Source organism: Harpia harpyja, chromosome 6 (assembly GCF_026419915.1).
Source record: "Harpia harpyja isolate bHarHar1 chromosome 6, bHarHar1 primary haplotype, whole genome shotgun sequence".
NCBI classification, from domain to species: domain Eukaryota; kingdom Metazoa; phylum Chordata; class Aves; order Accipitriformes; family Accipitridae; genus Harpia; species Harpia harpyja.
This window is the reverse complement of record NC_068945.1, coordinates 24,043,687-24,057,820: the sequence shown is the minus strand read 5'-3', so window position 1 is coordinate 24,057,820 and position 14,134 is coordinate 24,043,687. Positions and strand designations below refer to the sequence as shown.

Here is a 14,134-nt window from a genome sequence, read left to right as displayed (position 1 = left end):
CAATTTGGAACTCCATGTTTTTTAACACCTTCTGAAAATATTTAATAGAGTCTTTCCCCCGTTTTAATTATTCCGGCATTTTTCTAGTAGTGATTATTGTAGTTTTGCGTACCTCTAATTAGAGGAGATTTAAAATTTTCCGAGAGATTATTCTTGCTCTAACCCTTAAATCTTGAACATATTTTATTTACCTGTTGGTCTGAAGCACTTGCCTACTGCAGTTGTGTGATTTTAAGTTTCTCCTTTCTCAAGGAAAACACTTAAATATTTGTACTCATTCCTCTTCCCTTTTTTCAGTGACATCATCTATGCACCTGGATATAGTAAATAACAGTTTTCAACCTGCCATTTCCTTTGGCATAAGCCAACATCTACTATCTCATTTTTCCAGAATTCTTTTATATTTTTGTCCTCCCAATGAAAGCTTTACCAGTTCTGCTGTAAAGCTAAAAAAACCTCACAGCTAATTGTTATCATTTCAATTATCAAGAAAACAAATCCATTTACAGTCTTTTGAGCAGTGAGAGATCTGCATTCTAGGCCTTTTTTATAATACACTGGACTTTGCATTTATTTTCACTTTGCATAGAAGGCATATGAAAATGGATGTCAAAACTTACAAGCCTGCTTGCAGGTTGTATCTTTTATGTTTGAGGTGGTAGATGATAATTTAATGGAACATAGTGATTCCCAAAGGTGAGAGTTAATTATGGTCAGTCCTGGGTTTGAGGAGGTTTGATATTACTACTTTGCCCTTTCCAATTCCTTACTTATATCGAGCTGGGGGGCAGAAGGGGTATCTGAATAATGATTATGGCAATGTACCACCTATTTACACTTTTTCCACTATGTTAAAAAATTAATGCTAAATTAAAAACAACAACAACAGCAACAAAGTGAATTTTCTATCTTTAAAATTCAAGTGACTATTGTAAGATGTTAAATTATTTAATGACATGTTTTACAGTGGACTGAAATAGATTGTTAATTAACTTCAAGATCTGTTTATTATCTCTGATTGTCCAGCTCTGTGTTTGTTTAAAATAGAGAGGAAGGGGTTAGGGAAATGACAAAAGTAGAACTAAAATGTTACAGTAAGCTGAAAAAAAATCAAGGAAATGTTAATACAAAAAGCCTTGAATTATGGCTTTTATATTTCTCTCTTCCTCTGTCAGTTTATGCTATTCCACATTATCTCTACAGTAAATTTGTAACATATATATGAATTCTATTTGGCATTTTAACAAGACTTTTTCAGATTGCCTGTAAACTTCAATATTCTTCCCAAAGTGGTAAAATGGAATTTATTTGCATTGCAAGCTCTATACAGTATTACTGAAGTTCCAATCAGATAGTTATTTTCATTTTCATCCAATTCTGATACTTTCATTGTTTGATTTTTTGTTTTTTCACCACCCATGCCTACCAGCCTCTTTCCTCTCTTCTCCCTCCCTACCTGTTGTTAGATATTCTCTCCCCAGCATGTCATTTAATTGAAATATTTATGGGAAATAAGTAATTAATATGATATAATGTACATTAGCAATAGTATGATTTAGTTATTATTGACCAAAAATATGCTATGTAGTAAAACAAAGTACAGTTTCACTGAATATGTAGTTGTTTCTAAAAATCATTAATTAAGATATTTTAAATAATATGAGTAGCCAGTATTGTGATCTGCATTCTCTCTGATTCTCTATGAACAAAACAGTTCTGCATTTCTAGGCTTAAGAAAATCCAGAAAGTGTTTTATTTTCTTTTATTTTAATATTCCTACCTTTAATAGTACAGTTGTTTCTGTTCTTTAAATAAGTACATATTCTCGAAATGTTCTTCAATTAAATTTTAAATTGGTTCTATTGAAATCCAAGGCTGTACTCCCTTTAACTTTAATGGGGCTAGGATTTCACAATTACATTTTCATAAAGAAGGGGAAAACTGCACAAATATTTATATTAATCTTTATTCAACTAGAACTTTTAGGCTTGAGTTCAAAAGGTCTGAATTAGCTCTGTAGTGAAGAGTCTGTTCTGTGTTTATGAATGGCAGCACCAGGGAAAATAAAAAAAAAAATTATGAGGAAGGTATAGCCTGTAAGTATGTAGGGTACTTCACATAATGCAGCGTACAGTATCTGGGCAAGCCAATGTGCATTAATGAAAACCAATATATTGATTTTAAAAGTGTTTTGGATTTGGTGACTGGCTTCTGTTTAGGAAGAATACTCTCGAAAATTTTACAAAAACAAGTCACACACAAGCACATACCAGTATGCTACATGCAGTGACAATCTGGCGTTTGACCAACAAAGAATACGTTAGTTGAAAAATAGTCCTCCTCTTATACCTCACAAAGGCCCAAGTATTTTTTAACTGTATGAGGCTATGCACTGAGCAAAGTTTCATTCTCTGTCTTGTCAACCTGCAGTAGAACGAGAGCAGCACTGGAATTGCCAAGCCATCAGTCCTAGCGCACGGCTCAGCATTCAAAGGCGGTCTCTGTGCTGCATGTTCTCACTGAGCCAGTAAAACGCCCTCTTAGGAATTTTCACACCTCCTAACCAAATCTGAGCACACAGTTACGTTAAAGACTCGGGGAATAAACAAACAATAGGAGATTCCCAGAGCTATTACCAAGCAAATAAGTAATTCCAAAATACAGTCCTTCTTACCCAGTGAAGGTCAGATGTCTGCTGCTGTGAAGTAACTTTTGCAGTACTTCAGGGCTGTTTGGGGCATAGAAAATGAAGAATTCAGCAGTGCTCATAATGACTTCCTGCTCACATCAAGAACATCTTGGATTTCTCACTAGTGTGAGGATTCTAATGATGGTATGGGTCTCTTCAATGTGGAAAAATAACTTATGGGGTATAATTTACATCATTATAGAGAAATAAGGAAGGTTGTGTTTATGGAGAAAATATTGATGCATTTTAAATACTACTTTTTCTAATAGGAAAAGTTACTTCCGAAATGTAGAGCATATAACTGCTAAAGAGACTACATGATTCAAGGAAATATGGAAACTAAGGTCCGAACCTGGACAGTTCTGCATGTTCAGTGCTTTCTCATTGCAGCATGAGAAGCAGACTTGCCAGATTCATTGGGATCTGAATGTGGCTATCACCCGCTCTTTCACTTTCAGGCATGTTGCTGTCTGTGGTAGAAGCCTGGCTTCTACTAAGTCATTAGCAGGGATAGATCATTTTTGTCTCCAGAAGGCTGAACTCAAAGTGGTTATGTGTGTAGCATGACACACTGAGTTGTGCTACAGCTAGTGCGGGTTGAGCATACCTGAACACTGAATGGTCTGGGTTGCACTCCTCATTCAGACAGCTGACAAACAGCCTGAAATTTGGACTGTCTTGGTCAAACCAGGGTGTCTGGCAAAGCTACAAAGAAATCAAGAAGGCAGTCTGAGGAATTTGGTTTCAAACTGTGGAATAAAAGAAGTTCCTTTCCACAAAATTGCATCAATATGATCAAATTGATTTAGAAACAACTTCACTTAAAATGATATCCTCTTTTTTACTTAGATGAGGTTTTAGTCTTAAACAAATGTATGCTATGCTGTCTGGGTACTTGGATACCATAGTGTAGCTAATACCACTTAGCTACAACACAAACAACAGCAGCAAGAAAGAACTTGCTGTTCAGTGGTTTCTTTGCAGCCAGACATTGAAGGAAATCTCTGTATGTTTGGAGGAAATAGTGACTTGTTTCCCCTGGACACGATACACACCAGATATGCCACCTGAGAAGACAGTGGAGGAAAATTTCATTTGAAAAATATACATAGATCCTACTCTGAGAGTTCACTGACTACAGGATTCTGGCTGTAGGCAGTGGAAATTCAGCAAGTAAGTTCAGTGTAGATCTCTTACGAGCGCTTTACAGATACTACTTAGATTCACATGAAGAAGACATCAAAAGCCATTTAAAATCTAAGAAATGTCGTGTATAATTTAAAAATTAACTTAATGAATGGTCACAACCACTAGAAGACCTAAGCCATAAATCTGGTGAGAATGATGTCAGAGTCAGGACACAGTAGTCTTTAGAGATCCTTAACTGGGGGTTTCCACTCATAATTAAAAAAAAAAAAAAAAGCTTACCTTTGAATTTCATAGACTTGTAAGAGTTCTTATGCAGTAATTACCAGATCTTGTCATAGTTACATTATAGGTGAATTTTGAGTTAGTGTAAGTTTGAGAGTAAAGGAGAATTAAAATACATTTGAAAAGAGGTCACCACAGTTTATTTGCATCTGTGTTTCCTGTCTGAAGTAACAGAATGAAACTATTTTGTAATGCGCCTTCACATGGAAACAATTTAAGGTGAATCAGCAGTACTAGCAACATGCGGAATATCCCGTCCAAGGCATGCTAAACAAACTGCTAAACGGTCTTGGTTCTACATACTAATCTTAGAGTTGAATTTTGATAATGCCCGTGTGAAAAAGCTTATGCAAACATATAACCTAAACTTTCTCTTTCCAGTTTGGTGTTAGAATTCACTAATCACAGCAACTAATGTATAAACTAATAAAAACATAAAAGATTAAAATCCGCTTTACAAATATTATGCATTTGAATGTTATACTTTTTATCACTGTGAATTTGACATGCATTCACTGATGAAATATGGTCATCCCAGATGAAAGAAACAATAAAAATATTATAGCATCTTGCAACATATCAATTAGGCTATAGGAAGCTTAGACAGTATTAAGAATGTTTGGAGGGAGTTATGTATTTTTATTTTAAATAATAGAGTTTCATTCTTTCCCCATTTCAGAAATCATGAGAAATTAATTACATTAGAAAATGCAAATAGCTTTTAGGGGTCCTTACTTCATGCAAAGACCAAAAATAACTTTTCTTTAGCTAAACTTGTTATTTGTACCTAAAGACCTGCAAAGAAAGAAAGTAAATTTTGTGCCCCATAATAAAGGAAAAAACCTGCTTTGTAGTGTATAATGCTCCCATTTCTAGTCTTGCAATCGTAAGATTTGACCTTTAAATAGTGAGGCTCACCCTTATTTAAATATTCATATTCAATTTCAGTTTCAGTCTGATATTCATAATTTGAATCAGAAAGTTCAATATTGAGAATTACTGTCTATTTCTGTCCTTTGTTCTACAAAATGGTATGTATACTTATACTCCTTATTTTCAGATTCTTCATCATTAGGGTTTGATAAAGACTTCACTCTTGCTTTTTCCCTCCCTTGCTCTCTCCCTCCTTCCCTCCCTCCCTCTCATTCTTATTGCTATATTCTGCTGCTTCTGTCTTCTGAGGACCTTTCTTGATAATGTGACTGATAAGTCTTTTTACAAATACGCATTTATAAACAGAATATATCAGTCATTATTGGGATACTTATTTCATATTTTGTTAGTCTAAAACTGATGATGTCTTTAGTTTCATTTTCCTCACTTTTGATTATAATTTCTTCCAGAAGAGTAATAGCTTAGCATGATCTTCCTTTTAAAATACCAAAAGATCTGGAGTTGCCTGGTTTTTGTAATCCTTGCTCTGTGGGTTTTTTTCTTGATCAGTGACTATAGAGTGTCTCCCTTTTCTTAGATAGATCTTTTTATGTATATAGAAATTTAGTTATTTTTTTACCTTTCTTAAACCTCAGGGTTATTTAATTCTTCAGTCTGGAAGAATTCCTAGGGCTCTGTTTCATAATTCTACTACTACTCCATCTGTTTTTTGCAAAAACCACTTCTTTGTTCTTTTCCTCTGTATATTAAATAATTTAAAAATACTAGCTCACATCCGAACAGTTCTGCATATATTTACAAGCTTTTCTTATCACTTTTCTACAGCATTTCAAGCTAAACAGACCATTTTTGTACAATCTTATTAGGCTTTCCTGTAATGTTGATTCCTTCCCTCAAAACCAGCTGGTTTTCAATTTGAAGTATGAAGGCTTTCTTCTTCATAGCATGAGTGCAGAGTAGAAGTGCACAGTAGTTGTACTGCTATGCCATATGCATGATTTTGCTGAAATAAGTGTAGGGCACTGATAAATCCCAGAAAATGTGAAGTGTTGTGCCACTTAAAGTAACAAGTCTTGTAACATCTTTTGTATGATTTTTTCTCTTCTTTTGACCTCTGACAAATCTTTGTGAGTGACCTTTCTTATCACTTTAAATTCAAGGACTGTCTTACTTTCAAAAAATCAGCAAACTCATAGTAGGGCTTTTGCCTTTTTTTTTTTTTTCCTTCAAAAATAACAGTTGATTGATGACTTTGATCAACCCATTTTAAGATTGTTAAGAAGTAAAATCTCATTAAAGATTTAAGTCACATTGATGTTGCAACACCAACTACTGTGGCCAAATAAGTAGCCATTTCCAAAGACTGATCTGTGTAATTCTTAAATGTTGGTGAGTTTCTAGCCATGCAAATGCATGATGATAGCATTATTCCTTGACCAAAATACAGGCTCTTTCAGTGTAAAGCCATTACCCCTTGTCCTGTCACTACAAGCCCTTGTAAAAGGTCCCTCTCTGGCTTTCTTGTAGGCCCCCTTTATGTAGTGAAAGGCAGCAGTAAGGTCCCCCTGGAGCCTTCTCCTCTCCAGGCTGAACAACCCCAACTCTCTCAGCCTGTCTTCACAGGAGAGGTGCTCCAGCCCTCTGATCATCTTGGCGGCCCTCCTCTGGACTTGCTCCAACAGCTCCATGTCCTTCTTATGTTGGTGGCCCCAGAGCTGAACGCAGTACTGCAGGTGGGGTCTCACGAGAGGGGAGCAGAGGGGGAGAATCCCCTCCCTCGACCTGCTGGCCACGCTTCTTGTGATGCAGCCCAGGATACAGTTGGCTTTCTGGGCTGCAAGCGCACATTGCTGGGTCATATTCAGTTTTTCATCCACTAATACCCCCAAGTCCTTCTCCTCAGGGCTGCTATCAATCAACTCATTGCTCAGCCTGTATTTGTGCTTGGGATTGCCCCAACCCATGTGCAGGACCTTGCACTTGGCCTTGTTGAACTTCATGATCTTGGCACGGGCCCACCTCTCAAGCCTGTCAAGGTCCCTCTGGACGGCATCCCTTCCCTCCAGCGTGTCGACCACACCACACAGCTTGGCGTTGTCAGCAAACTTGCTGAGGGCGCACTCAATCCCACTCTCCATGTCACCGACAAAGATGTTAAACTTTATATACTTTCATAAGCATCAGTTAATATAATAATGTATAACTTTTTTCCTCTTACTTAGAGAAGCCAGGTTTGTTATAATTTGTGTTATGTGTTATGCACCTGTAAGTTAATACAAGAAGGTTCACAAAACTTAATTTCTAAACTACCCATTTTTCACAATAGTCTAAGTCACTTAGGTGGAAAAAATATAGACAAATTAAAGGTTTTCATGTAATGATTTTTAAAAGCCAAAAGTGCATACCGTCATTTAAATTGAACTGTGTGCACTATGTCTAATTGGTTGTATCATATAAATGCATTTTAAATTATTCTTGGAACAAACGCTCTCATCTTCTAATAGAACATGCATAACTATTGTTGATGTGGGGTGCTACAGAGTCTTCTGTGCACATCCTGTAGGAGATGTTAATGTACAGTATCTTTTATAAACAGGCCTCTTTTTGTCGCTGTTAGAAGAAGGAGCTGACTCAAAGAATCTGATAGTCTTCCAAAGAAAACATCTGTTTTAAATATATTTGTTTGGATTCCAGTCAGCACACCTAGGACTTGCATAATTAGCTTAGACTACAGAGTTCCCTTTTCAGAAGATATGTTTATATAAATAAGCCATGCATTTTTCATTAAGCAAATACCCCTCTCTTTTTTTTTTTTTTTTATTAGAAATTCAGGCTTGTATTTTAACATATGCTTTTGCAAAGCAAAGATTAATTGAGAAACTTTTTCAACACTTTTTCAACAATTTTTATATGATACTCATTTTACTGTATTTCGTATTGTGGAGAAGTGTCTTGCAACCATCCTATCAGTATTTCAGTAAATGTGTGCATACTTTTATAAAGATGTTTTTGATACCAGTAATCGATCATTTACTAAATAAAATATGTATTTTGTACCTTTTACTACTTTTGATACTGCATATTCTTTTAAATGTACATAGAAGACTTTTTAAAAATGAATTATGGTAGTAACTGTCATCCGTTTACTATTCCCAAAGACCTGATTAACTAAAAATACATAAAATACAGTGTTTATTTCATCTTAAGCAGCTCCTTAGAAGAGACAAGAAGAAATGGAAGCACAGTTAGTGGTCCTTTCTCCATTCATCTCATGCCATGCCACACCACATGATTCCACTGAACCAGAATCTCTTATCATACAGCTGTGCAACATTAAAAGAATTCTTTTCTAAAACTGGATTAATGATTATGCATACCTTTTGTATTAAGATCAAACCTCTTGAATGTTCAGACATTGACAGTTGGGAATGAAATCTTTTACTTTGGGACAAATTCAGCCTGGAGCAACAATTTCATAATATATATTGCAGGTGTGCCTTAGTACAGAAGGGCTGAAGCTGGTATTTCATGCATAAAAGTAGCTTCTAGGCCATTTTTTGCAGTTCATACAATCCAGATGAAACTGTTCTTAATCTGACCTGGTATTCTTTATATCATATCTGATTTCAGCTCAGTTCTAGACCTGTGGAAACAAGAGTTAGCCTGTGTTGGGTGTTTTCATCTGGGGCAACTTCCGTTGATTCTGAATGATCTCGAAGCCCTGCTTAAGCTCTCACTGTGCAGAATGATGTCTTGTGTGAGAAGTGCAGTCGTATGTTTCGTTGGAATTTTTGCTTTCTCTTGCCATTTTCAGAAGTCCTCAAGCATAGACTGGGTGAAGAATGCTATCAATGATTCAATATGTTCTTTCTACCTGTGCACGTGATTGACTGAGAGAAGTTGCCTAAGCGTCCCCGTCTCTGGTTGTGGGGAGTGTTTCAAAAAACTATTTTTGGAAAATATTTTTCAAAAGCAGTTGTATACTATAGTGCTAAGTACTAAGGAGACAGTAATGTTAGCTGTTGACTTCCTTTCAATGTAACTTAATTGGTAATAATACAGATTTTGTTTGTTTGATGTTCCGTAGGTGTTTACTCTGTTATGGATTGCTGACTGGATGGTGCACCACTTCTGGAAAAAAGGAAAAGATCCTGACAGTTTTTCTATCCCTTATCTTACTGCACTGGGAGATCTGCTTGGAACTGCCTTATTAGCGATAGGTTTTCATTTTCTGTGGCTCATAGGTGACAGAGATGGTGATGTTGGAGACTAATTATTCCAATGGATGCAATGACTTTTCCTGGAATATTGACAAGACCAATCATTCCACTTGAAGGTCCTCAAAGTGATCGTTCCATTTGGTATAAGTAAATCAAGTTGACACAGTTATAAAACAGCCTTAATGATTTTAGTTTGGTTTGTTTTTTAAAAAACAGGATGGAACTAAGAGGATACTTGAGACCTTTACTCTGAAACCGAGGTGGATTGCTGCTAGTTGAAAACATCTGAGTAGACACAATGAAGGGCAGATCAATCCTTTATCAAGTTTTACATTTTTAAAAGGTCTGGTCTTTTAAAAGAACAGTTCCTTACCTACATTGCAAACAAGAACAATCTCTAATTGCTCATTCAGTGGTGATGAAGAAGAGGGTAAGACCCAGTCAGTGGCTTGCCTTGTCTTTCCCTCCCGGGAACAAAGTGGGTATATATTTTCATCTTACCACAGAAGTGATTAGTAGACCTCAGATGAATTCAGTTTCATAGACATTACCTGATTAGTTGATCATATGTTCTTATCTTACAATTTCAGTGCTATGGCGCTCTGACCATTGCAGACTTGATATCAATAACAACTGTTATGGTGATTTGAACCCTGATTGTCTAAACAATTTGTCACTTTATTTTATGTATACTAATATGACCATCAACTTTTATAAAATTAGACACTTGAAAAGCACTTTGTGCTAAAAAGAGCAACCTAATTATTTTGCTGTTGTGATTTATTAGAACAAGAGCATAGTAAAGACAAATAATGTGACTCTGACCTGATCAATAATAATGGATGAATGGTTAAAACTCCTTGTGTTGGAAAGTGTATTTTCATTTAGCAAGTGAAAAGATATTTAACTAACTGATATTAATGGTGTTGTGATGGCCAGTATCCTGATTTTAATAACGTATTCAGAGGTGTTGATTCAAGTGTAAATACTGATCCCTGATTAAAACTTGGGGTATAAAAGATTATGTTTCTTTTTTAGGCACTTAGGAAGTTACATAAAACTTCTAAAATTCCAGAGCTATCTATGTCATCCATTTCTAAGCAGAAATCTCTGCTAACAGGATTTCTGTTTTCAAACTGTGGAAGTAATATGGTCAATAAGGAAAATGACTGCTTCTAAATAATTTCTCTTATTTGTATACCTCAATATTTCAAATAATACATTGATCATGAGAACTCTGGTTGCCACTTTGAAAAAATGTGGTAATTGCTCTGTTTTAAAGTCTAGTGGGAGTTCCTCATGGCATATGTTTTTCAAGACTATAGCATACATCCTAAATGCATAATTAAATAAACAATTCATATTTTAAATGTTGTGATTGAAAGTTTTAAATTTTGAGACTTAAATCAGACAGCTAAATCCATATATCAGCATATGTTGTAGTCCTGTAAACATTAGTCATGTGATTTATACATATAAAACCTCCCTTTTAATTTGATGGACCTACTCAGATGAATTGAATTATATGGATAAGTGTTAATGGGACTTCTATAGGTGTCGGTCACCTTAAACTCTGTGGAAGTTGGAAGTGTTTGCAATTCTGAAAATTAAACCAGCTATTCAGTGCCTACACATGGATTTAGATGCCTGACTTTCAGCTCCCTCATTTAAACACTTTTATTTAAGCTTTTTCTTACTGTTATGATAATATAGTTGTTTGAATGAATCATATGTATTATGTCTTTTATTATGTGAGAGAGATAAAATCTAACTTCAGGTTCTCTGACTTTTCTTAGTTTGTATTAATGTTATTTAAAATAGTTTCTTGTATGTAGCATTGTGGGAAATACTCCTATTAAATTGTTTAAAGTGGACTAGATGTAACTGATTTTTTAATTTTTTTTCTTCAATAATGGTTATTTATTTTTGGTACAGATGTAGATGCAAATTTTTTTATTCTGATAGAACTGCCATCTGAATCAACTAAGCTGCCATTTCAAGAACTTTTCTCATTAAAGTTACTGGATTTTAAGGTCCTTTTTAAATGAATTGCAAGATTCTTAAAAATTAAAATTTCTTGAGATACTTGTGATCTGTGCTTATCTGATGCATGAGGGTGCTGTAGTATTTAGTCCTGACAGTATCCTTAGTGTGTTAAGTATTTTCCCAGTAAATAAGCAGCAACTGTTGGTACAGTCTGCTGACAAATGGGTGAGTGTTTAGATCACAGAATTGGGGAAGAAACGTTAAATGGGACAAATTCAGTGAAATTTGAAAAAGGGAAATATGTTGACAGACTGGAATAATCTGGGCATGGAAACAGTAAGTGATGGAAAAGTGTAATGGGAAAATTTGGTACTTCAAGAGGGGTAAAGTTCATTGCATGGTTGAGAGCAAAATCCATGTTGTGGGAAAGAAAGAGGTGCAAACTTTCACACAGCATTCATTATGAGAGGCAGGAGCAAACAAAAGGAAGTTATTTGGAGAAAAGAATAAAAAGGCACATCCAAACTTGTTTTTCAGGAAGGGAAGAAAAATTTAAGTCATGTTGTTAGCAGTTGGGGAAGAGGTGGAAAAAGAGATATTTTGGAGAATGGTGGAAGTGAGAGGAAAAAAAGAATGGTCTCAGTAAGATATGGTTAAAGAGGAGTTTGAGTGGGGAAAGAAGCATGACATTGATAAAGCAGAGAAAACCTTGACACCTGGAAGAGCAAGGAGTAAATAATCTATGATGTGGAAAGGGGTTTGATTCCTGTGTGGAAGGGGTATTTTAAAAACTTAGAGGGATTGCTAACTCTGCTACCTAGTGTGATGAAGGTAAAAAGCTCTTACCACCAAGTTTTGGGGGAATATTATTCCAGCCATGAGGATAATACGGGAGAAGGCATGAAAGAGTGTTTGGATACCAGAGAACCTATCATCTGTTCAAAAGCTGTACTCCCTAAATCAATTTTAACTCTAGTCAAGTCAACCTCTCCACAGTATTCCACCAACCTGACTTTTTAAATGCATCCCCGTAACAGTCAAGTACTTCACTGTATGTGCAGGTAAGAAATGTTACCAAAAATTCTATTAGTGACAAGTCTTGTGCTTTTTGTACTGCTCAAAGCATACAACTGAAAGGGACGTCCTGAGATGTTATTCTGTCTCTTGTTATCAGAGCAGCCATATTTTATAATCTTGCAGATAAAATGATTGCTTTTTATATTAAAATTCATTAAGTGTTTTACTCCCCTCCACCTGCTAGAAGATTCTTTCATACCTTCTTTTATAATTTCTAGCCTAATTAGGGCTAGGGCTTATTCACATCTATTTGCTTTTGTGTCAGCATGTAGCGTTTTCTTTGTTTGACTCTTGCGCATATCGGCTCATTCACCTTATTTAAGCTGCAGGTCATCGTAAAGCTCCTCCTGCAACTTCTTGTACCATTTTCATTCTCCTGATGAGCTAGACCAGCCAGAAGCTCCAGTTGCTTTGCCTTTATGAGTTACTATCTGTAACCTGATGCTGAGTAACTGCTGGAGTGCTCTTATTTGGCCATTCTTACTGCCTACTCTTCTTTTCTCTATTTCAGAAATATCTCTAGGGTTAAATATATGTAGGGGCAGGTTATTTGAAATCTGTATCATTTGCCATTCTGAAGGATTTTGTGACCATCTCAGTTGTTCTATGAGCATGCATGAAAGGGGACAGTCTCATTTGTTAAACTACAACCAAATGCAGCTTTGAACTTTGGAGTCAGAAGCATTTCATACCATAGGTGGTTTATTTTCTTTTTTCTGTGTAATGCTTTGAAATTATGTTTGCATTCTAGTGAGTTACTGAATGACTCCAGCTTATTTTTAGAGTGATTATGTAGCCAGGATAGTTCCACAGCTTTATTATGCTGTTTGATACAGGGGAGGATTCTTTTTTTAATGTATTTAGATCAATATTTTGAGCTTTATAGCATCATTGTACATCTTGCCTTAATCTGTGATGTTTAAATTTGCAATATCCTCTTCCACTCCCGTGTTTAATATATTAATTTCACAGGGGTTTTTAGAATGCTGATGAGATACTGGTGAGCAGCAAATTAATTTCATTTCTTTCTACAATTTGCCAACTAAATTAAACTTTTCTCATACAAAGATTAAAACAGCATGGAGATTACGGCCTTATAAATGCAAAATAGTTTGCAGAATCAGGACTCAAAATAAGACCTATCATCTTTTTAATGGATTTGCTATTTCACTTCAATTCTGAGCATCACGAAAAGCTCTCTTAAGTCCAAGAATAACCCAGAATACACATCAGGAAACAGTAGTATAAGCACTCTGTGAAATGAAGTGTTTGAAATTCCTTATTATTATTATAATGGTAAAATTGCTATTGCAAAGGAGATAGTCTCTTTAGAGGTGCAGAAAATGGCAATAGAATATGGTAATTGAATTATAACCTGCTGTAAAAAGAGTAAGACGATGTTCGAAAACAGTACCAAAGGTACTGGAAGAAATGTGAAGTCTCTTAGGAGGATTTTTCTTTTTATTTTTGGCTGGTTTTCTGTGATACAATACATGGTATTAATTGTGTTCTCTAATCCGTTCCTAATCAAGTCAGTCTGTTGATCAGTTATCTTTTGGATTAGCATTTTCCCATATGTACTCAAAGTTAAAAATTCAGCTTTCTGTATAAAAAGGTGGTGAGGAAGAACTAGTAAAGAGGTGTGTTTTGTCATTAAAGGACAAAGTCATAAAGGAAAGTCTTTCTGTTAAATTCAATGAAAATTTGATTGTCAGGCTGTGCATGGACACTCTAGGGAATCTAGTATTAACAAAACATGAATAATTCACAATTAAAGCTAGGAACCAACACATTTAGTAAATATACAAGATATTGCCATATTCTGGGAGGGTACCCA

General features: G+C 35.4%; 1 protein-coding gene across 1 annotated transcript in view; it reads left to right on the top strand.

The window, feature by feature from the left end:
• SLC41A2 (solute carrier family 41 member 2) overlaps window positions 1-11,319 on the top strand; it is a 56,866-nt gene extending 45,547 nt beyond the window's left edge. The window contains exon 11 of the mRNA XM_052790569.1: window positions 9,102-11,319. Within this exon, the coding sequence (XP_052646529.1) occupies window positions 9,102-9,287 (186 nt within the window). The 3' untranslated portion in view covers window positions 9,288-11,319. The remainder of the gene's footprint in view (window positions 1-9,101) is intronic.
• Window positions 11,320-14,134: the final 2,815 nt, after the last annotated feature.